This window comes from Lipotes vexillifer, unplaced genomic scaffold (genome assembly GCF_000442215.2).
Source record: "Lipotes vexillifer unplaced genomic scaffold, Lipotes_vexillifer_v1.1 scaffold688, whole genome shotgun sequence".
In the NCBI taxonomy this organism is placed as follows: Eukaryota; Metazoa; Chordata; class Mammalia; order Artiodactyla; family Lipotidae; genus Lipotes; species Lipotes vexillifer.
Window position 1 is genome coordinate 89880 of NW_006776111.1, and position 24919 is coordinate 114798.

Below are 24919 nucleotides of genomic sequence, written 5' to 3' on the forward strand. Positions count from 1 at the left end.
AACCACAATCGTGGTGGTGGGCACACCACTCTATACGATGTTTAAAACTTATAGAACTGTACACATACACACATATACACACAAAGTCAACTTTACTGTGAGTTAAGAAAAAAATTTTTAAAGGAGTTGTTGGTTTGCAGTGATGAAACTGCCTTTTTTCCTCTGCTTTCCCTGGTAAATACCATCCTTAAGACACAGACCCAGGGTCAGCCCTTTATGAAGTCTCCCCCTCTGCCTCAGGGAGATTTCTCTGTTTGGGTCATGTTTCCACATCCTTTGTTCATAGCTCTAACCAGAAAACTAAAGCTGACCTCCAACTAGATTACAAGCCCAGGTAAACAAATACATACTGAGTATCTTGCACACAGACAGACATTCACTGACGCTTGTTTCTATACTGCTAATGCTCAAATGACAATAATTAAGATATGAGTCCTACATTATTTATCACATTCAATCACTCACCTAACATATGTAAGATTAAATCTTACAGGCAGTTGGAAGTCCAGCTGAATTGTAGCACACTGATGGTATCTGCCAATAGCATCCTTGATTTTTATATCAATCTGTAAATTAAATGATGTTTGCTTAGAGACAGGTTTTATTTTTCTGTTAAATTTTACTTTTTTTTGAAGCATATGGTCTACTTACTTTAGGACCATAAAATGCTCCATCTCCCGGGTTCATCTTCCATGGTTTCCCAAATTCCATCAAGCTATTCTGTAGTTGCTATTTTTTTAATAAGAAGAGAACATTACTTACACTTAATCACCATATACTTATTGAACCTCTTTTACATTCAATAAACTACTGAGCAAGGTCTACATAAAGAAAATTAAGATGGTACTTACTCTCAAGAAACATACACATTTTAATTGGGGGAGAAAAAAGATAACTTACTAAACTGTTCCACTGAATTCCAGATAAGTGATAGAGGGGTACTTTGGGCACTTCCGCCATGCAGGCTCCCTCTGCCCTACTCTCTCTAGCTCCTTTCAGGAGGCACCTCCACACCATAAAAGGCAAGAAAGCTGTGGCCTTGTTCCTCGTGCACTCTGTGTTCAGAAGGCCGGGGGACAGGCCTTGCACTTGCTCTTGCTTCTCCCCCACCTCTGTGCCTGCAGCTGGTGGGCAGGGCCCCTTGGGACACAGAGGCTGTGGAAGCGTGAGGCCCACTCTGGTCTCCAGACTAAGCCACGTAAAGTCACCTAAGTTAGTTCACAGTGAGGCCGCTCCACACTGACGGTGACGGGGTGTGCACACAAGTATTAGTGATAGGGCTCTTTGAGTCTTCTGGCCATTCCCTGTGAAAATGGCTTCTTTGGGAAGCACCCAGGCATCCCTAAGGCCCTGGCCAGAAGACTGTCAGAACAGCAGCCAGACTCCTGTCATCACCCCAGCGCACTGGAGCTGTGAGGGGGGTGACATTTGGGAGTGAAGCGCCTGACAGGGAAGGAAAGCAGTGGTGGTGCCTTGGGCCAGGCCAGCATCATCCAGAAAGCCTCCTCCAGGGCCTCAGTCAGAGCAGGTCAGGAGCTGCTCCTGGCCAGATCCCAGGGGGTCCCTCAGGGATCCAACCCTCCTGCAGAGGCTTCCCTTGTGCTCAGGGCTGGGAAGGCCACCTGCACAGATGCACTTCACAAGCTGGAGCTGCCCTCCCCCGACTTTGTTTCTGAAGGGAGAAGAGACTGTGAAACCATGTTCTCAGACAAAACAAGGCCCTGCTACAGCAGGTAACAGCGATTGTAGGGACTCCCAGGGAATTAAAAGCAAAAGAAAGGCCAGGTTTGGGGGAAGAGCATACAGCAGAGGTCACTGCGTCCACTGCTCTGTCCTCTCCTTGGGGACACCGGGATAGGAAGGCCTGATGGGAGGGGCCGAGGCCAAGAAAGCTTCCGGTTGACACGAGGTCTGGGGAGAGGGGACGTCTGGGCAGTGCTGGAACCGCTGCTCCCAGGACTGGCCCGGGGACACTGCCCAGCACCTCTTCTCCCTGCTGTCTGTCCTGCCCCACGCATGCCAGGTCTCTGGCTCCCAAGAGCACTAGGGTCTAGACTGTGGGACATGCTGGGTTTTGGACACATCAGTTTGCTTGTGCTTATGTGGGAGGGGCTGGAATGTTCTTAGGGATCTAATGACTCACTGCAACTCTGGGAAAGTGGGACCCAAGAGAGGTTTTTTTAAAAAAATTAATTAATTTATTATTTATCTTTTGTTTCACTGGGTCTTTGTTGCTGCACACGGGCTTTCTCTAGCTGTGGTGAGCGGGGGCTACTCTTCGTTGCGGTGCATGGGCTTCTGATTGTGGTGGCTTCTCTTGTTGTGGAGCACGGGCTCTAGGCGCACGGGCTTCAGTAGTTGTGGCTCATGGGCTCTAGGTATGTGGGCTTCAGTAGTTGTGGTGCATGGGCTTAGTTGCTCCGTGGCATGTGGGATCTTCCCGGATCAGGGCTCGAACGCATGTCCCCTGCATTGGCAGGCGGGTTCTTAAACACTGCGCCACTAGGGAAGCCCCCAAGAGAGGTTTGAGGTTAATCCAGCTCCAAGGAGCTGATGGACCTACATCAGTTCCAGTGGCAGAGGCCAAACCAGAGCTGCTGAAGAAGGAGCCAGAGAACTTCTTTAAAAACTTATGAAATTGGTTATTAGTGACCAGCACTGAAAAGAGTATAAATGAAAACCTGATATAAACTAAGGTGTGAAGCAAATATAAGGTACTGCTCTTATCATTGTTTTGAAGAAAACTGGATTAACAAAATTCTACAATGGGCACGTTTATCCCAGAACTTCCAATTTTAAATTTCCATTGCAAAGCATCACATCCTCATGCAAGGTATTTTCCATACTCACAAAAATGAAGGGTAACACTTTGTTTCTCCCTACCTTTTCAGCTTCATCCCATATCTCAACCTCCCCTAGAAAGTTTTCAGGTCTTGTTGACAAATTTAATTGAAAGGAGAAGCCAAATGTTGAGTAAACGGATTGCAAAAACTGCAAACACCCTTTTATTTCTTCTTCAATCTGAAATCAAAGCAAATGAAAAACCTTAAATAACACCAAATTTAAACCTATTTATGGCATTAAAAAACATTCTTCTTGTCAGATAGAAATAAAGCGTGCTTTTACTATAGTCAGTAGCACTGTTCGTGTTGTTGTCTTTTCCTCACTCGAATATTCACGGGACGCCCGCCAGGTGCCAATGCACACAGGCTGCTGGAGGCCCCCATGGTCCAGCGCAGGGCTGGGCGAAGACCCAGGCGAGGGTACCTCTCCGTGCACAATGCCACACAGGAGGAAGGGCGGCTGTCCAGAGGAAGTGATGGCCAAGCTGCAGCCAGAGGAGAGGTTAAGCGTTCTCCACGGAGGCAGGGCAGGAGCTCCCGGAGCAGAGGAAACACTGAGGGTGAAGACCCACAGGATGGAGGAGTGGGCCAGGGCAGGACAGCTGTGGGAAGCTGCACGTGACGGGACAGACGGCACAGAGGGAGCATGGCAGACAGTCAGGATAGAGGCAGGCTGGGGCCAGAGAAAATGCAGTGCTTTCAAAGCCAGGGTAATGTCTGCACTTTTTAGCCTGAGATCAATGGAGAACCAGTGGAGGTTTCAGCAGGGGACTAACACAGTTCAATGTGATTGTTTGAAGTACGGGAAAAAGACTGGCAAGACGAGAAGAGCAACCCATTAGGAAGCTGTAGGGATCCTTCCGGAGCAAGAGGATGGCAGCTTGAAACAGAAGTGGCTGGAATGCAGGGAATCAGATGCATTTGCAGGATACCTGTCCTTTCGTTCACTAACAGATAGTAATTGCCTACATTGTCAGCACTGTGCTGGATGCTGGGAATTCAGGAATGAATGAACTTATTCAAGAATAATATATTTAAGAAGAGTGAATAGAGCTTGTGATAAACTAGACGTGAGAAGTGAAAACCAAAGGACACCTGGGTTCCTGGCCTGGGCCATGGAGAGGGTGCTGGTGCATCGCTGAGAGGAGGAGGACGTGGTGTGAAAGGCAGAAGAGGGGCCGACGCTGGGCATGGCCAATGAGAGGGCGTTTGTGATGGCCAAGCAGACACGTCCCCCAGCCCCTGAAGGGCCTGAAGCTCAGGGGGAACAGCTGAGACGCAGCAGAGGTTAGGAGAGGGACTGAAGCCAGAGAGCGCAGGGTGAGAAAAGCAGGGCCGGGGCTGTGAGGCTGAGAGACAGCATCCTTAACAGGGAGAAAGACAAGCACATCTAAATGCAGACGAGATGGGGCAGCAAAAACAGAGACGTAGAGAGAGGGGACAAGTAAGGATCTGCATGTCACCAGGAATTAGGTTTTGGGATTTTCATCAGTGGAATCATGCAGCCTTTGCTCTTTTTTCTGTCTGGCTTCTTCCACTCAGTAGAATTATTTCAAGATTCATTCATACTGTTGTGTGCATCAATAGATCATTCTTTTTTCTTGCTGAGTCATTTTCCACTGTATGGATATACCACTGTTCCTTTATACACTCACTTGTTATTGGGCTGTTTCTATATTTCGGCTATTTCAAATAAAGTTGCTATGAACACATGTGGACAAGTCTTTGGACATGTGCTTTCTTTTTCTCTTGGAAAAGGAAAAGGAGTAGTAAGATGGCTGGGACATATGGTAGGTTTGTGCTTTAAAGAAAAAAATTATTTATTTACTAATTTGGCTGTGCTGGGTCTTAGTTGCAGCACACAGGATCTTCGTTGCCGCATGTGTGATCTTCATTGGGGTGTGCGGGATCTTTAGGTGAGGCGTGCATTTGAGATACAGTTCCCTGACCAGGGATTGAACCCGTGCCCCCTGCTTTGGAAGCATGGAGTCTTAACCACTGCGCCACCAGGGAAGTCTCTGCTTCACTTTTTAAGAAACTGCCAAACTGGTTTCCACAGTGACTGTGCTGTCTTCCATTTCCACAACCAGTGAGTGAGAAGTCCATCCCCTCCACACTCCCAACACATGTCAGAGTAAGCCTTTTACGTCTTAACCATTCTAGTTGGTGTAGAGGCAACTCCTTATGGCTTCAATCTTCATCTCCTTAGTGACTGATCACCTTGCACCCCTTATTCATGTCCTTCTTTGCCATCTGTGTATCTCCTTAGATATGTATCTTCGACCATTTGAATGGTCAAATCTTTTTGCCCATTTTTTAAAGTTTAACTTTTTGAGATTCACATGCATTTGTAAGAAATAAGACCATTGTACCATTTACTCAGGTTTCCCCAGTGGTGATATAATTTTTGCTTCAACCGTCAAACACACTCAGAAAACTGAGTTTTTCACAACTCTGAAAACTCTGAGAAAAAGGAAAAGGAAAAGGAATATTTATTGTATTTAACCATGTTTTACTTTTACAGTTGTTCTTTCTTCCTTCCTAACGTTCCAAGACTCTTCCTTTTATCATTTCCTTTCTCTTCAGAGAAATTCCTATAACCATTCTTCTAAGGTAGGTCTAATGTCTTGATTTCACCTTCATTCCATAAAGACATTTTTTTTTGGATATAGAATTTTGGGTTAACAGTTATTTCAGCATTTGGAAAATGCTGTGCCGCTTCCTTCTGGCCTCTGTTTTGTTTTGTTTTTGATAAGAAATCTGTTGTTCTTTTAAAAAAATATTTTTTTCCTTAATGGTAAGGTATCATTTCTTTCTCACTGCTTTCAAATTTTTTTCTCTTTCTTTAGCTTTCAGAAGTTTGGCTATAATGTGTCTTGGTGTGAATTTCTTTGGGTTTATCCTGTGTGGACTTTCTCAGCTACTTGAATCTGTAAGCTTATGCTTTTTGCCAAATTTGGCCAGTTTTCAGCCATTACCTCTCTGAGTACTTTTTCACCTCCACTCTACATTTCCAGAACTATTTCCAGAACTATTCCAGAACGCTGGTGACATAAATATTAGGCATTCTGTTATAATCCCATTGGTCTCTGAGGTTCTGTTCATTTTTCTTTCAGTCTCTTTTCTGTCTGTTTTTCACATAGTGTCATTTCTACTGGTGTCTTCAAGTTCACTGATTCTTTTCTCTGTCTCCTCCATTCTGCTCAGGAATCCATCCACTGAATATTTTGGTTATTACATTTTTCAGTTCTGAAATTTCCATTTGGTTCTTCTTTATATCTTCTATTTCCTGAGACTATTTTTTCATTTTTTTCTAAATGTGCTTGTAATTGCTTGTTAAAGCATTTTTATGATGGTTTCTTTAAGATCCTCATCAGATAATTCTAATATCCCTGCCATGTCCACATCAGTGCTCCTACACTGCCCTTTGTCATTCAAGTTGACATTTTCCTTGTTCTTGATGTGATGATTGATTTTTGATTTCTGAAATCTAGATATTTTGGATATTATGTTATAAGACTTTGGATTTTATTTAAACTCTTCATTTTAGCTGGCTTCCACTGACTCTGCTCCAACAGGGAGGGAGCAGTACTGCCTGGTTATTGCAAAGTAGGAGCAGATGTCTGGGTTTCCCACTGGGGACCGCAAGGGAGGCAGAGGCTCCTCATTACTGCTGGGTAAGTAGGAGTTCTGCACCTTAGTAGGTTTCCTCTGATAACACCTCAGCTGGGAGAGGCAGGGGTATCTTGGTACTGCTCCTCATGTGGCCTCTAGCAACCTCCAGGGTGCACGGCCTCATTACCATGGAGTGGTGGTGAAGTTTTGTCTCTCCACTCAAGCAGGAAGTGGAAGAGGCACCTTGTGACTGCCAGGTGAGGGTGGAAGTCCAGGCTCCCACTTAGTCTCCACTGACATTACGGGGTGGGTGCAGGGAGATCCCTGTTAATGCCTGGCAGGGATGAGTAGAATTGGTATGATTTCTTCTTTAAGTGTTTGGTAGAATTCACTAGTGATTCCTTCTGGGACTGGAGTTTTCTTTGTGGAAATGTTGTTAACTATCAATTCAATTTCTTTAATAAACACAGGGCTACTCAGATTATCTATTTCTCCTTGAGTAAAGTTTGGTAGTTTGTGTTTTTCAAAGAATTTGTCCATTTCATCTAATTTGTCAAATTTACTGGCATAAGCTTGTTCATAATATTGCCTTATTACCCTTTTAATATCTATAGGGTCTGTAGTAATGTCACTTCTATCAGTCCTAATATTTGTTTTTCTTTTTCTTTCCTTTTTTTTGGCTGGGCCATGCAGCTTGTGGGATCTTAGTTCCCCGACCAGGGATCAAACCCGGGCCCCATGCAGTGAGAGCACAGAATCCTAACCACTGGACCACCAGGGAAGTCCCCAGTCCTAACGTTTTTAATTAGTATCTTCTCTTTTTTCTCCAACAAAACTAAAGGTTTATAAATTTTATTGATCTTCTAAGAGAACCAGCCTTTGGTTTTTATTGATATTGTTGTGTTGTTCAAGGGTTAACTGGACAATATTTTCTAATTTCCCTTTGATTTCTTATTTGACACAAAGTGTATGATTAACCTTCCAAATATTTGGAGATTTTCCAGATAGCTTTCTGTTATTGATTTCTACTTCAATTTCATTGTGGACAGAGAACATATTTGGTACGAACTGAATCCCTGTAAATTTATTGAGACTCATTTTATGGCCCAGAATATGGTCTACCTTGGTAAATGTTCTCTGTGCACTTTCAAAGAATGTGTACTCTGCTGTTATTGATTGGAGGGTTCTATAACTGTCTATTAGGTCAAACCATTTGATAGTGGTCCTTTGCATGACAATTTTAATTTGAATTAACATTAAAACCTGAAAAAGTAAACACTAACTTCTAGGCAATACTGAAAAACAAACACATCCAAAATTCCACCAACCCCCTTAAAACAGTCCACTTAATGTACTTAAGTTAATAAAATTGGAGGAAACTTAAAAAAATAATAATAAATTTCATGTCAAGAAAAACAAACAACCCAATCAAAAAATGGCAGAAGACCTAAATAGACATTTCTCCAAAGAAGACATACAGATGGCCAGCAGGCACATGAAAAGATGCTCAACATCACTAATTATTAGAGAAATGAAAATCAAAACTACAATGAGGTATCACCTCACACCAGTCAGAATGGCCATCATCAAGAAGTCAACAAAATAATAAGTGCTAGAGAGGGTGTGGAGAAAATGGAAGCCTCCTACACCATTGGCAGGAATGTAAACTGGTGCAGTCACTATGGAGAACAGTATGAAGCTTCCTTAAAAAGCTAAAAATAGAGTTGCCATATGATTCAGCAATCCCACTCCCGGACAAATATCCAGAAAAGATGAAAACTCTAATTCAAAAAGATACATGCACCCCAATGTTCACAGCAGCACTATTTATAACAGCCAAGGCATGTAAGCAACATATGTATCCATGGACAGATGAATGGATAAAGAAGATGTGGTGTGTGTGTGTGTGTGTGTGTGTGTGTGTGTGTGTGTATATACATACAATAGAATAGTACCCAGCTATAAAAGAAAAGGAAATATAGCTATTTGCAGCAACATGGATGAACCTAGAGTTTATCATACTAAGTGAAGTAAGTCAGATAGAGAAAGACAAAAATCATGATATCATTTATATGTGGAATGTAAAAAATGATACAAATGAACTTATTTACAAAATAGAAACAGACTCACAGACATAGAAAATAACTTATGGTTACCAAAGGGGAAAGGGAAGGGGGAGAATAAATTAGGAGTTTAGGATTAACAGACACACACTACTTTACAGATAGATAAAATAGATAAACAACAATGTGATTTATGTTCCAATGTATAATAATAAAATTGTCTTTACTTTTGATTTCTGTCAGTGACTGATTGTTAAAAATTTTTAAATAGCATCAAACAGAACTTCGAATTTTCAGAGAATTATGTTCATTTATAATAAAATTAATTATGTTTGAAAAAAACTTTTTCATGTCATGAGATTACTGATCTATGACCCAAATTAGAGAATCACAAAATGTTGGAGCTGATGGGCCCTCAGAGATTAGACTGAACAACACATTTCACAGCGACTCTGAAAGACTCAGCAATTTGTCCAAGGCAGCACACTGGACCTGTGCTGACCACACCTCCCCCGTGTCCCCATTTACCTGCTCCACAGTGCAGAAGATGTGAGCGTCATCCTGCTGGAAGCGCCTGACATGGGTCAAGCCACGCAAAGTTCCTGACGGCTCATTCCTGTGAAGAGCTCCGAAGTCAGCAAATCTAATAGGCATTTCCCTCCAAGATCGTGGACGATGGGCAAACAACAGACTAGAAAAGACACAATGGCGCACAGCTTTTCCTTAGCATGAAAAAGATTATGTAATGATCTAGATGTTAATAAGGTACAGTTAAATGCCTCAGGATTTGTAAACACCTTATTCTGGTTCTTAGATCACCAATTTTACAAAAATTCTTCTCCCATGAATTAGTGAACCTTGAATTTACATCACTGCACACTCTGAGAAAGAACCCTCTTATCTTCTCCAGAATGCTGTTCCCTACTCTCATTCACCCAGGGAATATCCACTTACCGTTTACAATCCATTTCAAAGGCTACTTCTTAAGTGAAGCAGCCCTGGACACTCCCCCAGAAGGGCTAGTCAGGCTTGCCTCAGGCTCCAAGAACAGCTGGAATTGCCACAATTTTGACACTGGTCTTGCTATTTTTATAACTGACTGTCTATATATCTGTTCCTTCCCCACTCTGCTCATGAGCTCTGGGAGAAATGGATTGTGTCTGAATCACCTCTGCATTTCCAGCTCCCAGCACTGGAAACACTCGGCTAATGTTCTCTGTTGAATGAAAGGCCTCTCTTCTGCAGGAAGCACCCCTGGCTCCCATATCCCATCACCACTAGACCACTGTGGTCCTGCTCTTCCTTGTTCTAAGACATGAAAATACAAAATTACATTCTCTACTTGTGTTCAGCTTTCTTCTAATTCTATTGAAATCACAGCTTCAACTAGTACCCAAGGGGAAACTGAGTTAAGAAGTTGTTAATACACGTGTTTTAGATAATTGAAAGCACAAGGTTAGCCTCCACCTTCTGTTTTTATTATTTATTTATTTTTTATTATTTTTTTTTGTGGTACGCGGGCCTCTCACTGTTGTGGCCTCTCCCATTGCAGAGCACAGGCTCCGGACGCGCAGGCTCAGCAGCCATGGCTCTCAGGCCTAGCTGCTCTGTGGCATGTGGGATCTTCCCGGACGGGGGCACGAACCTGCGTCCCCTGCATCGGCAGGCGGACTCTCAACCACTGCGCCACCAGGGAAGCCCCACCTTCTGTTTTTAAAACGAGGTTATAGAATATTTACATAACCGTTTTTAGAAAATTAAAGATAAATATATATTTTTTACATGCTGTCATAAAGTTGAACTTCTTTCATTCTTTACTGAAAAGGGTAAAGAGCTTTCTTCAATGTTCAGAGGTTTGTTTTAAGTAGTTACCTTCTAAGGTAAATTTACCTGAAACTATGTAGTTGATGATACAAAGCTACAATAGTTGGGATATTTTTTTTGTGGAGAATTGTATCTGTTCACTTCCAGTTGGAAAATCTGCTACTCTTACAAGGTTGTTATTTGCATACCATGTAACCTTATGATAATTACATTCTTTCACAGACTCTAAGACAACCTTGATTGTAAGATGTACCATTATTTTATACATCACTAAGAAAGAAAATAACCATTAATTAAATTATGGCATAATGTTAAGATACCAATTATAAGATGCATCCCAATTTCAGGGGTAAAGCCATCTTAGAATCAATGAAATCCAGTCATTTATTTTGACCTCACTGTTCTTGTTACAATCAACCCAAACAGTATGTAAGAACTAGATGTTCTGCAAATATGTATATTTGAAGTGTATTACTATTAGAAATACTACAATAATTTATAAAGTTGATATGTAACATTATCCTCTAAGCACAAAATATTAAATGGTTTCCAGCTAACATCCCACACCTGTCAAAGAGCAAACATATTTTCAAAAGTAAATTTATTCTCCAGAATGAAATAACTTGGTAAAGATGATTTCTAACCACCAGTCTTCAGATTAAAGGAATCACTTAGTTCCAAAAAGCAAAATAATATTAAAGACTAATTGTGAGGAAGTCTGCTATGCGTTTATAGGCACAGATCTGCTTCACTTTCAATACTCACCAGTGCCCCGGACAATTCATGGGCTTAAGGGCGAAAGTGTCCTTGTCAATGTCAAAGGTGAACATGTTGTCACCGTAATGCTGCCAGTGTCCAGAGGTTTCCCAGAGCTTACTGCTGTACACGTTGGGGGAGAGCACCTCCATGAAGCTGCGTCGGTGGTACTCCTCCTAAAAGAGACGCACACGCAAAGTTAAAAACTGCTGGGACAGGTCACAACTCCAGGCAAATAACACTATGAACAAAGATTTTTAAATTCAGGATTATGTCTTACATTAATTCATGGTTAATATGCCCTTGGCTTTAAGGGTGGTTCTTTATGGATGATGAAAGAAAGATTAGTGTATGCTCAGTGTAATTTTCACATTAAGTATATTTATTTTATAGTATAATAGTATATAGTGTATAATATTTTAATTCTTTGAGAATTAGTAATTGAAATACTATATATATAAACTTTTTGTAACTACAAACTCCCAAATCCTTGTACATTCCAGATAAACAGCAGGAGTTTTTTTTTTTTTTTTTTTTTTGGGTCGCGGGCCTCTCACTGTTGTGGCCTCTCCCGTTAAGGAGCACAGGCTCCAGACGCACTCTGGACGCGCAGGCTCAGCGGCCATGGCTCACGGGCCCAGCCGCTCCGCGGCATGTGGGATCCTCTTGCACCGGGGCACGAACCCGTGTCCCCTGCATCAGCAGGCGGACTCTCAACCACTGCGCCACCAGGGAAGCCCAGGAGTTTTTTTTTTCTATTACTTAAGAGGTAGAATAATTTTATAACTCAATAAGCCTCTGAGTGCCATGTTATTTACAGTTTTGACCCATTTAGTTTTAAATAGAAAGAAAGCTGGGAATTTGAATTTGTAATATTTTAAGTGGTTGTTATCTACTGAGTCAGGAGCTGGCTTTGCTCCCTCCCTATCAATTAACAGCTTCCCTCATTCCATCACTGGGGTCAGGAAAAGAGAGTCTTGTTTTCAAGCACAGTTCTTCTTTTACTTTAACTTTGCTTTTTTTTTCTTCACGTTATCAATCTGATGATCTTTGTTCAGTGTTTCTTAGAGTTTCAACGTTTGTTAATCATTTAATGGGCATCTGGCACAAACCTAGATCACCATATTTTAGCTAAGTAAAAATATATTTTTTATACAATTAAAAAAATATAAAACATACTATTTCAAAATTACTACAAAGAACAGTTTTGCATCACTGACAGGGATATATTATTTGTCACTCTTCAGCTGAGCATCTTTTGAGTCCAGTCGTGAAGAGCCTGGGTCTCAGCTATCCATTAAGCTTCTTTACTTAACCTTTGTTTTTACCAAATAGGAAAATTTCAACAAAATTATAGGTCACTATGAATGGCAGTAATTATTTAGTGGTAAGTCAGATGGCTCCATATACTCAGATTAAACAATGTCCCAGCTACTTCCCTGGTGGCGCAGTGGTTAAGAATCTGCCTGCCGATGTAAGGGACACGAGTCCGAGCCCTGGTCCGGGAAGATCCCACGTGCCACGGAGCAACTAAGCCTGTGCACCACAACTACTGAGCCTGCGTGCCACAACTACTGAAGCCCACGCGCCTACAGCCCGTGCTCTGCAACAAGAGAAGCCACCGCAGTGAGAAGCCTGCGCACTGCAACAAAGAGTAGCCCTCGCTCACCACAACTAGAAAAAGCCCGTGTGCAACAATGAAAATCCAACACAGTTCAAAATCAAATAAATAAATAAATAAATTTAAAACAAACAAAAAAAACAAAAAACAAGGTCCCAGAAATTAAAGGGGTTTTTGTGTTTTGGTTTCTTTTTACTAGAGGTTACTTTTAAAGCTAAGCTCAGGAGATAGTAATTGATAGATTTTTTTTAACCCACTCTGGACACAATCATGTTAGGAATTTGTTTTGTTGAGGTGTTTGGAAACGATTTTAAACTATGCCCTATGAGGGCAAGTGTCATTATGTTTGCAACTTATTTTATGCAGTTTAGCAAAAAACAACTGCTACATTTATACATAAAATGTATACATATATTGCATGTATACTACCTTATCTCTGTATATTATATGTCTGTAATATATATATTGTTTTGTCTCTCTCACATGCACATACATGTCAGAGAGAGAGAAAGCAAATTGGCAAACTTAACAATTGATGAATCTAGATGAAGGACACATGTATGCTCACTGCACTGCTCTTTTAACTTTTCTGTAGATTTGAACTTTTTGAAAGAAAAAGTTGGGGAAAAATATATCTGAATCCATATCATCAATTTCTTTCTCTAAAGAGTAAAGAAAATCAAGTCTGAGAAAGAGCAAAGTCATGATGACTGACCAGTCTATAGCTCAGTCTGATCTGAAGAAATCCTGAAGGCTTATTCTGAAGATTAAAAAGCATATTTCATCCCTGAAGTAATAACTTCATACCATAGAAGGTACTGAATCTCCACCTGCACCTGTGATTTGGCCACTGGAAATAGCACCTAAATATCAGTGCATAGAGAAATTCTCTTAAGTAAGTTTTCATTATAAACACTAAAGTGATTCCACTTAAACAGATCCTTTCCAAAATCACACAAATACCAGAGTTTTAATAAAAGCATAAATCTACAAGGCCAAAGAGAAAAAGGAGAGGAGATGACAGCTATATACTTACGAATCTGGAAAGCAGATGAGCAACAGCCTCAGCAGATCTGGGAAAGCTGAAACTATGGGAGAATCCCAGAAGCAAGACTGCTCTGGCTGGATATAGATTTCTTGGCTTCACATTTTTAAGGTAGTGCTCTGTCTTCTATATTTTAGGGTTTCCATTGAAAATTTCATTTCTTTTATGACTAATGATGTTTAGCATTTTTTGTGTGTTTTTTCTGCTGTTTCCATTAACAAAATCAAATATCTAGGGATAAATCTGATGAAAGATGTGTTAAGACCTCTAAAGTAGCAATAACAAAATATTGCTGAGGGAAAATAAAGATCTAAATGAGTTGACAAGATTTACATATTTATGGATTGTTAAACTCAACACTGTCATTATCTGCAAATTAATCTACAGACTGAATGTAATTCCAATCAAAATCTCAGCAGTGTTTTTTTCCTTTTTAGGAAATTGACAAGCTTCTTGTAAAAGTTATATGGAAATGCAAAGAATAGCCAAAATAATCCTGAACAAAAATAATAAAATTAATGAACTTAAACTACTGACACCAAGACTTAAAATACAGTTACAGTAATCAAAGCGGTGTGGTACTGATGCAAGGCCAGACAACAAAGGGATCAGAAGAACAGAATAAATACCCAGAAAAAATATATATGCGATGATTTGGTTTAGGACAAAGATTCTACTATAGCAATAAATGGTACTGAAGTTACTGGATAAGCACAGAACCTCAAAATGAATCCAAGGTAAATCATAGCCTTAAGTGTGAAAGCAAACAAGTTTTTAAACAGAACAAAGAAAAATAGCTTCATGCCTCTGAAGTCGGCAGAAGATTTCTTAAATAGGACGTGAAAAAGACTAAGCAGAAAAGAAAAAGCAATAAACTGGACTTCATTAAACATAAAAAGTGTTGGTCCAAAGGCATCATTAAAAAATAAATCAAGAAGCCACAGACTGAAAAAATATATTTATTACATATATTTAACTAAGGACTCAGATTCAGAATATAGAAAAAAATTCCTACAAATCAATAATAAAAAGACAACCCAGGGCTTCCCTGGTGGCGCAGTGGTTGAGAGTCCGCCTGCCGATGCAGGGGATACGGGTTCGTGCCCCGGTCTGGGAAGATCCCACATGCTGTGGAGCGGCGGGGCCCGTGAGCCATGGCCGCTGAGCCTGCTCGTCCGGAGCCTGTGCTCCACAATGGGAGAGGCCACAACAGTGAGAGGCCCACATACCGCAAAAAAAAAAAAAAAAAAAAAAAAAAAAGACAACCCAAACTTTTAAATGGGCAAAATATTTAAACAGGAGCTTCACAAAAGAGAACATCCAAGTGGCTAATAAGCATATGAAAAGATTCTCAACAACACTATCCATCAGGGATATGCAAAATAATGCCATTATACCAAGTGTTAAAAAAGAAATAACAAGCCCCAAATGGGGTCACTTACCCCAAGAAAGAAACAAGAAACCAAGACAGTTTCAACCCCACCCCCCGCAGAGATGTGACCTTTACAACAGCCCATCAGAAATGTCCTGATCAGCACTGGTGAGGTAACTACCTGAGAAAGACCCTGCTGTTCCTTCCTCCCCCAGTAGAAGACAGCCTGCCTGAAATAATCCTTTCTTTTCATTTGGTAACACCTTCTCGCCCCCTCCCCTCCTTCTACCTATAAAAACCTTCCATTTCGTACAACCCCTCCTACTGCTGCTGATTCTTGAATTTCTGAATAAAGCCAATTAGTTCTTCAAATTTACTTGGCTGAATTTTGTTTTTAACAGTGTAGAAGAATTAAATAGTCATATATTCCTAGAAGGAGTAGTAAGTGGTTCAACTACACAAAAACTGTTCAGCATTTTCTTAAAAAGTTTGCCATTACTTCCCCAGGACCTAGCAATTCTACTCCCAAGTAAATACCCAAGAGAAGTGGGTTCTTGGGAGCACCAAAGACATGATCAAGAATGTTCACAGTAGCTTCGTATGTAATAGCCCCAAACTGGAAACAACCTACATCTACAGGAGAATAAATAAACAGATTGTACTATAGTAATAAAATGGGATAAATCAAAATACACACAACTTGGATGAATCTCACACATTAAGTTGAACAAAAGAAGCCAGAAACACAATAGTGAATACTACGATTCCATGTTATGAAGTTTAAAAAACAGGGGCAATTTATCTATGGTAACCAAAATCAGCATAGAGATGATCTCAGGGGAGGGGAGGGGAGGCAGGTACCAACTGGGAAGAGACCCAAGAGGACACACGACAAGATGGAAGGTTCTTGGTCTTGATTTGAGTGTGGCTGGTAGATGTGCACACGTGAAATGCTTCCGATTTGTCCACTTTAATGAATGTAACTTATATTTCAATCAGTAGCCTCCCTCCGAATGCAGTAATATTGTTAGGGAACCGTTGACCGAAACTGCCCACCTTGGCCAGGCACTATGGTAAGTGCCTGCCTGTGTTGTCTCACAGCAGGAGGTCCTGATAAAGAACATGGTGCTGCCACTGAAAACTAACAGGGAGAATTCGGAAGGGGCTGAAAGGAAAAGGGAGGAGACGTCAGCCCATAATATGTCCTGCCAACCTCCCAGAAACCCTCGTGTTGGAATCCATCTTGGCTGAGAGATGCGCATGCCACCAGGAAGGACCCTGAGCCACCAAATATGGACCAAGCAAGATGACTGGCCAGAGACAACCTGAAACTAACCCCATCACCATGAAACCCAAGACTTCTAGCCACGTGGAGAGCAGTCCTCCTGGGCTCACTTACCCTACTGCTCTCCGCCCGGGTGCCCCTTCCCAATAAAGTCTCCTGCTTTGTCAGCACATGTGTCTTCTTGGACAATTCATTTCCAAGTGTTAGCCAAGAGCCCACTCTTGGGCTCTGGAAGGGGTTCCCCTTCCTGCAACAACATAAGGGACCTAATGCAAGAACCACCCCGATGAGCCTAACACTTGGAACCATGAAAGAGAAGTTTTAATCAGCAGGTGTAAGCTACTCAGTTTCAGGATGGTTTTCTAGGCTGCGATAGAACAGACAACCAGGACAGAATGTGCACTGGCCATGGGTGCTGCTGCACCAGTAACCCTAAAACAGGGGGTTGTGGCTTTAGGGCCAAGTGGTGGGCAGAGCTAGAAGGGCCTTAAAGAAACTGTCTGCGACGAGCTGAACACTAATAGGGAGGAAAATGTTACTGGAAGTTGAAGAAAAGAGGACCCTTGTTAGGTGGTGCCAGAGATTTGGTAACCGTCACCCCAGGTAACACGGAAAACAGAAAGAGTCCCCAAAGAACTCACAGACTTAGCTGGGGGTGTCCGGGCCGAATGTGGAAAGGTACAGCCGACTTCTAACTGCCTGTGACAAAATATAAGAAGACAGAAACTAGAGAGAGCACTATTCCGTTTCTGAGACAAATTTAGAGGAAATACAAAGGTGGCAGGACCTACCAGATTCAAAAATAAAACTTTCTCACCCTCAGACCCTCTCAGCAAGAGTCACAAGACTCTTGAGGACAAAGATAAAATCTTAAGGGTGCGGCTGTCTGCCCTTTGCAAAGACCTCGGAATGAGCTGAGTACCCAATGGGGCTTTATGAGTCTTAGGACTGCGCTTTGTACACTCAGTTAAAGATGAGGCTTTTACATTTTTAAGTGTCATCTCCCAGCAGCCTCCCAGGCAGCCCCGGGTAGGGAAAAATCTGTCCCAGAAAGAGACGCAGGGATGGCTTTTATCTAAGCGTTGATTATAAACACTGTATGTAAAAGTGCCCCCCCCGGGCTTCCCTGGTGGCGCAGTGGTTGGGAGTCCGCCTGCCGGTGCAGGGGATACGGGTTCGTGCCCCGGTCTGGGAGGATCCCGCGTGCCGTGGAGCGGCTGGGCCCGGGGGCCATGGCCGCTGAGCCTGCTCGTCCGGAGCCTGTGCTCCGCAATGGGAGAGGCCACGACAGTGAGAGGCCCACATACCGCAGAAAAAAAAAAAAAAAAAAAAAAAAAAAAAAAAAAAAAAAGTGCCCCCCCCCGCCCACTCTTAAAGGAACTGTACTAGCTGGGATTGAAAGGGACAGAGACAGCACGAGAAGAAATGAGGTCTCTGGACCCCAACCTTCACAGAAGGAATCAGGCTGGGGACACTGAGAAAGCTGCTCAGAGGTCCACACAGACAGGGAGGCTGACTCGAAACCAGGGCCCAGAGGGAAGAGAACTGAGTCCTGAATAACAAGCGTTTTCTGACCTTGGAGCAGGAAGACGGGTGGGAATCAGGGTTTCGACAGATCACCGACCCCAGCACCTCCTTCTGCGCCCATCCCTTCCTGAGTGGGAATGTCCCCGGCCTCCTACTCCTCCATCATCATTTTATAATGTGGCGGGGTGGGGGGAGTGGGGTGGCCCACAGGTAACCTATCTCTTTAGTCCACAGGTCTTACACTGACGGGAACTCTACCTGAGGGGCTACACCTGAGAAGCCTCCTCTGCACCGAGATGAGTTACTAGCTTCTGGGCTGATGTGGTAACCAAAGGAGACTAGGCAGACCTTTTATTCAGCACTCAAAACACATTCAAAGGGCAGAGCTGATTATCCTCCAGCCTTTGGGGGCTGAAGACATAAAGAGCCACCAGACGCTCAGCTGGAAGCCCCGGGGGCCAGGCCCCAGACACAAGGGCAGCCTGTGTCCCATCCAAACGCAAGCCCAGCCTTGACTGAGCTCAGTCTCTGCACTGAGGGCTTCTTCCGTCTAGGTGATGGGTAACTGCTCAAGTGGGAGAAAACATCACCCGGAGTCTCTGCAGGTATGTTTACATACAATATCCAGCATAGAATAGAAAATGATCAGCTGTGGAAAGAAGCAAGACTGCATACCAGGAAACCAGGAGAAGGCAGTCTCTGAGAGGTTTTTCTTTTTTGCATGGAAAGGCCGATTTCCTCAGACACGGATTATCTGGGGGTTCAGAGTTCTTCACCTCATCTGTGTCTGCCAACCATTCCCCTTCGAAGCCTCAGAGACCCCCGTCCTTCCCACCAATGCCCTTACCTCAGCGGAATAGACCACTGGGCTTACGTATGTAAATGACTGTACAGTACTACAACCCATATGATCAGGCCTTGGGCCTGATCATCAGCCATGTCTGTCTTGCATCTATAAAAGATAAAGGCCACCATAGAGGCTTCCTGTTTATTCTCCACACATTCCACCTCCAACCTAGGGAGTTCAAGGTGCCAGGGGCTGTGCTGATTTTCCAGCAAAGACAGCACACCCCAAACAGCAGCTGTGATGGCCATTACCACCTGGTGAAGTCTGACACCATTCAAAGACTCTTCAGGTCCTACCTCCCTGCTCTCTGATCTCCTCCCATGGCTAAGCAGCAGCCAATCCCTGTGGACGGCATGCAGCCCACAGAGGTCAGCCTCCAGGCGCACAGCGGAGAAGAGAAGGAAGGAAAGCGAGTCAGAGAGTAACCAGTACAGGCCGCGTACTTGCTCAGGAAGGCACTGCAGAAGGTGGTTCCCCCAACGAGAGGGACAAGCAAGGAAGAGGAAGACATGGGTCAGGGGAGAGTGGACTCAGCAGAGGAAAGACAGGAGGGGAGCAGCCAGGGCAATGACGAAAAGAAGTCCTAAGACATCAGTTGTCAAGAATCTTAGCAGCAAGTCAATTCTGGAGGGAGAGGACCAAATTTGAAGAATAAGAATTTACTTAGAGATTACCTGAATCATCAGAATACACTGCAAGGAGTTTCAGAGTTTTGATAGAAAGTTGAGGATGAATTAGTGATGGGCACATAGAAAACTGAGGAAATGAAAGTTTTAGGTAATTATTAATTACAGGAAAGACACAGGAAAGATTACAGGAAGGAAAGGAAAAGTAATCCTAGTAGTCTGCCTGGGTCACCTCTGCACAACATCTACATAGTCCTAATGAAGACTTTCTACTCTATGAACTTGTCCTATTGTACAAGTAGCTATTTTACAAAATTGTTTTTTCACTCTTTGCTCTGGAGCTGCCAAATCACCCAGGAGTCACATAATAAACAATGGCGGGGGGCACCAGTGGTCCAGGGATCACATCCTGAGAAGCAATGATACTTCACAGTTTAGCATTCTGTGCCACACAGAACACTTCCTCCTTCCTTCTCTCAGGGGGAGTTCCACACTTGGTCTGAAGTTTATCTTAGTATCCTACGTGCTCTAGAAACTTACATGGACAAGAAGTACATTTAATGAAGTCCAAGGATAAATGTAAATATTTAGGGAAAATACAAATTGTTTCAATGTTTTTAGCTGAAGGCACAATGTGGCATTTCTCTTTGAGGTTCAACATTCTTAGTATTATTAAAATAAAATTAATGGAAATGCTTGGCCATTTTATGATGAGAGAAAATAGTAAAATGGAGTTGAATAAGTATAGAATATTTTAAAAATTAACTTACTCGTATGAAATCCATAAGTGTATTATAAACAAAGGCTCCTCTGGGAAGAAAGAAACAGCTTCCAGGACTCAGATCATGGAAGAAGAAAAGTTCTTGTTCCTAGATTAAAACAATAATTGCATTTCATTTTCACTGTTGCTGCATAACATTTACTGTATACAAATGATACACTAGGAATGAAACATATACTCAGTTATTTCCGATTCTAATATTGACATTCCAAAGTCCCTCAATACTGTACTTGAATCTAACTACATGTAACAGCACATGTAAAATTACAACTCATATTTATGGTTACTTAGCTTTGAACTTGGCTTTTATTTCACCTAGTATTTACTGCTGATTTCCTCCTCAGCACCTTGGAGTACGGATCTCATGGGGAGACATGGCTGGAGGTGGGCTCTGAGTGACGTGACATCAGCATGGCCGTCATGCTGAGAGCCCACCCTGGCGGCCACCACCACCCAGTGTCCGTCCTCATGCCACTCTGCACGCTACCCAGCAGAGCCGAGGACATGGAGCTCCACAGTGAGTGCCTGGCCTGTCATGTAACAGCTCCTACGTGGCAGGACTGAGAGTTAAACCCAGGTCTGCCTTCTTGCAGATCTTCTTTGTTTCTGCTCTGCTTCCCAAATACAAAGTATACACCATTTTTTTAAAAAGGTTATTTTTATATCATGATAAAAATGAAAGGTGCAATTGTTTAAATCTAATAAAAAATACAAGAAGGAAAGAGGTTAGAAGGCATTGCGGTAGGAGCGTGAAAGAACTCAGCAGCAAACCATGAACGCCAGCAAAACAGAAGACAGGAGAGGAGGAGGAGGAGAAGTGTTAGTTTTTTTTGTTTTGTTTTGTTTTTGCCGTATGTGGGCCTCTCACTGTTGTGGCCTCTCCCATTGTGGAGCACAGGCTCCGGACGAGCAGGCTCAACGGCCATGGCTCACGGGCCCAGCCGCTCCACAGCATGTGGGATCCTCCCAGACCGGGGCACGAACCCGTATCCCCTGCATCGGCAGGCAGACTCTCAACCACTGCGCCACCAGGGAAGCCCCCAAGAAGTGTTAGTTTTAAGACACCCTAGTCCTGGGACGCGGTCGCAGGCCAGCTCAGCAGCGCTCAGCGCGGCGCACCTTCCCAATCTTCCTGTGATCCTGGGTCTCGGTCTCCTCCTGCAGCTTCTCCCAGGTTGTCATCATCTGGTCATCAGGAAAGGATATCCCGTAGACCCTCTGCAGCGTTTCCATTTCAGGGTTACCCTCCCAATATGTTGAGGAATTCTAAACATCAGATGAGATTTGGGTAAACACACCAAACCCTTGGTTACAAATAAAACTGCTCTGAAATATGTACAGCTGGTTCATACCAGGGGCCTGAGCTACCGTGGACTTTGGTATCAGCCGGGTATCCTGGAAACACTGCCCCGTGGATGCCAAGGGATGACTGTACACAATTCCTCACCCTAACATCAGCATAGCTTACTTAAAGATGAGTTTTTGTAGACTTGGAATCTTAAATTGTTTCTAACTAAACCTTCCCAGCCCAAATTATACCATTAATCAGTAAATTATGTACTCAGTCTGCTGTGGATTCTAGGGATGAAAAGTGAGAAAGAAAGTGTGGAAATGAGGGAAGGCCAAGCACCAAGTGCATCACCCAGGAGAGGGCAGTGGAGGAAGAGGTGTGGGGACATGAAGGCCAGCCTTGCTGACTGTCATCACCCTTCCTCCACCTGTGAGAAAACCAAGGCCTGGGAAGGGCAGGATGGTGATGTCAGTCTCAGGCCTCTTGATTCCAGAGCGTGTTTTCTGCATCATACCACTCTATCCCTTTATTTTCTCCTTTTCCTACAGTATGTTATTCTTACATGCAGACAAACATTCTTGTTCACATTAGGGCAATTCAAGAAAACAATAGTATGCAGAACAATATTTTAATATAGATGAAAAAGAAATGCACTGTAATACGTATAGTAAGGTTAAATGATAAACAATTAAAGGCTACATATAATGTTCTAATCACCAAAATTCTAAAAAATTATATTATTTTTAGAAGCCCATATAAAAATCAAACATGAATGTAGTGTTTCTAAGAGGCATGGTGTTCAGGTTATAAAAGATATTATTGAATATCTAGTTCATCTTAAGTTTACTATATTAAGAAAAAAATCAATACTTACCTTGAAAATTTTTATCTTTTTAATTTTTCCAGTGTGTCTTACATGGGGGCCTTTACAAAGGTCAACTAGTGGACCACACCTGTAATAAAATATTTAAAACATGCCCAGGCACAGTTATAGCTTTTGGGACTATTCATTAGAAACCATGTTCTATGTTTTAGGGCAATGTTTAATTTAGGAACAACTTAATTTAAATTAATTTTTAATTTAAGGAGCAGGAAAGAGTCGATTCACCTAGGCTCAGATCCCAGCTTTCCCTCCTTTGCTCACATTCAAAAGCCACAGAATCCTTGGAAAGAAACTGTGCAGACAGAGACAATACTTTTCATTGTCACACCCTAAGGCTCCTAAAAACCTTCACTGTCTTAAAATCAGATAGCCATTTCCCTGCTCTACACTAATTTTCAAAACCAAAATTATATGAGTTATAAAAAATGCATTAAGTTGATATTTTACATTAAAAATCAACTTCACCAAACCCACAGAATGCACAACACCAACAGTGAAGCACGCTATAAGCATCGGTGTAGATGGATTGTAACTCATTTCCCACCTCTGGTGGGTAATCTTGACCATGGGGAAGTCGTGCATACGTGGGGGCAAGGGTATATGGGAACTCTGCATCTTCTTCTAAATTTTGCTGAGAACCTAAACGGCTCTAAAAAATAAAGTCTACTTAAAAAGTAAATAAATTCAAGGGTTTTTGTTTGTTTTAAGGCCCTCTGATTTCATGACAAAATGTCTAATTGTCTCTTGGTTTAGAAAAACAGCATACTGACTTAACAACGTAAATCTCAGGCAAAGGTTTAGATCAGAGATGACACTGCTATTAAAGCACATGGGGCTGCAGCTGGAGACTTGCCTGCACCTAAAATGAACAAGGGACCACCAAACCCTAACAAGCGCAGACTTTTCTCCAAGTACAGAAACATTAGCAGAGTTAAGATACCAATAATGTGGGTCTGAGGGAAGGTGACTTAACGTCAACCAATTTAAGGAAAATTTAGTAAAGAAAAAAAGTTGTTCCTTAACTGTTCCAACCAATTTTAAGTATTTTTAAAGTTCATTGGTTAAAAAGTTAAAAATTACAATGAATACATAAAGGGACTGGATTATTCACCAAAGTACAATGAAGCTTTAAACATGAAAACGTCATTTCTCTGAATGACCAGGCTTTTATGTATTGTTCTCTGTCCAAGATGGAGGTTGTAAGTCAATGCTCAGAGAAATGGAAAAAAATGCCTGATTAGCATGAAAGACTTTAATAAGCTATCTTTAAATAATTCCATAGAAAAAAAGCCATCTATTTTCAAAAAATTAAATACAAGCCATTCCAATTGAGAGAATAAGCATCAATGTTGACCTAAGTTAAAAAAAAACCCAAAATGTCAAGTATTAAAAGCCAGAAATTTAAAACTTAGCATACCTTTTCAACTTCTTCATTTATTTTTAAACTTTAAAATGATTACACTGACACTTATTTGTATTATAGGTAATAAATAACAAAATCTTATCAGGTCATTGGAGAGCAGCAAAAATAAGATAAGCATGGTATCCACCTTCAGCATAAAATGGCCATGTGTTCATATTATCATTTAAGAAATGCACTGTGGGGACTTCCCTGGTGGTGCAGTGGTTGAGAATCCGCCTGCCAATGCAGGGGACATGGGTTTGAGCCCTGGTCCGGGAAGACCCCACATGCCACGGAGCAACTAAGCCCGTGCACCACAACTACTGAGCCTGCACTCTACAGCCTGTGAGCCACAACTACTGAAGCCCACGCGCCAAGAGCCCGTGCTCTGCAACAAGAGAAGCCACCACAGTGAGAAGCCCACGCATGGCAACGAAGAGTAGCCCCTGCTCGCTGCAACTAGAGAAAGCCCACGTGCAGCAATGAAGACCAAACACAGCCAAAAATAAATAAATACAATAAATAAATTTATTTTTTTTTTTAAAAAGAAATGCACTGTGCACAGCTGTGCATAAAGGGGGTATAATTTTACTCACAGTACAATTAAGTCAGAGAACCATAGTACTTAAGTGTGGAAAGGAAGTTCCCTGTGGAGGATATTTGTGGTCGTACTTATACAGGGACCAGGTCTTCTCCGATGGGACCGTGAAGGTCACAGGCAGCCAGAGAGCAGGACACACAGGAACAGAGACAAGCAGTACCCACAAAGCAGCTGAACAAGTGGCCAGTAAAAGGGGTTGGGAGCCTAATGCCCAGCAAAACTAAGTGGTTTAGGTAGGGGCTCCTGCTGGCCTCTGCTTCCCACCACTCCTTGTCTCACTGTGAGTCCAGCTGACGCCTGGAGGGTAATGCTCTTGGACCCCAAGCAGTGGAGAGCATGGTAAGAGGCAGAGAATCACTGCCTGAAGAGATGGCCCATGTCAGCTCCCACCGCCCCTCAATAAGAATGTGGGAGGACAAACAGAATTCCTTTCCCTAACAGTCCCCAAAAATGTGAGGCCCTGAGAACACAGTCTTACCCACAGGGAGAAAGAGGCTGCTACAGTTAACATCCAGAAAACAGAATGTGGATTTTTAG

At 42.4% G+C, this 24919-nt stretch overlaps 1 protein-coding gene across 1 annotated transcript in view; it reads right to left on the reverse strand.

Moving 5' to 3' along the window:
* The window catches only part of TARS3 (threonyl-tRNA synthetase 3), a 49803-nt gene that overhangs the window by 10397 nt on the left and 14487 nt on the right, over positions 1-24919 (reverse strand). Inside the window, 9 exon segments of the mRNA XM_007472281.1 lie at positions 466-566; positions 652-729; positions 2884-3021; positions 9050-9212; positions 11111-11277; positions 20195-20293; positions 21325-21471; positions 22371-22449; positions 24378-24428. Coding sequence (XP_007472343.1) covers positions 466-566; positions 652-729; positions 2884-3021; positions 9050-9212; positions 11111-11277; positions 20195-20293; positions 21325-21471; positions 22371-22449; positions 24378-24428 — 1023 coding nt within the window.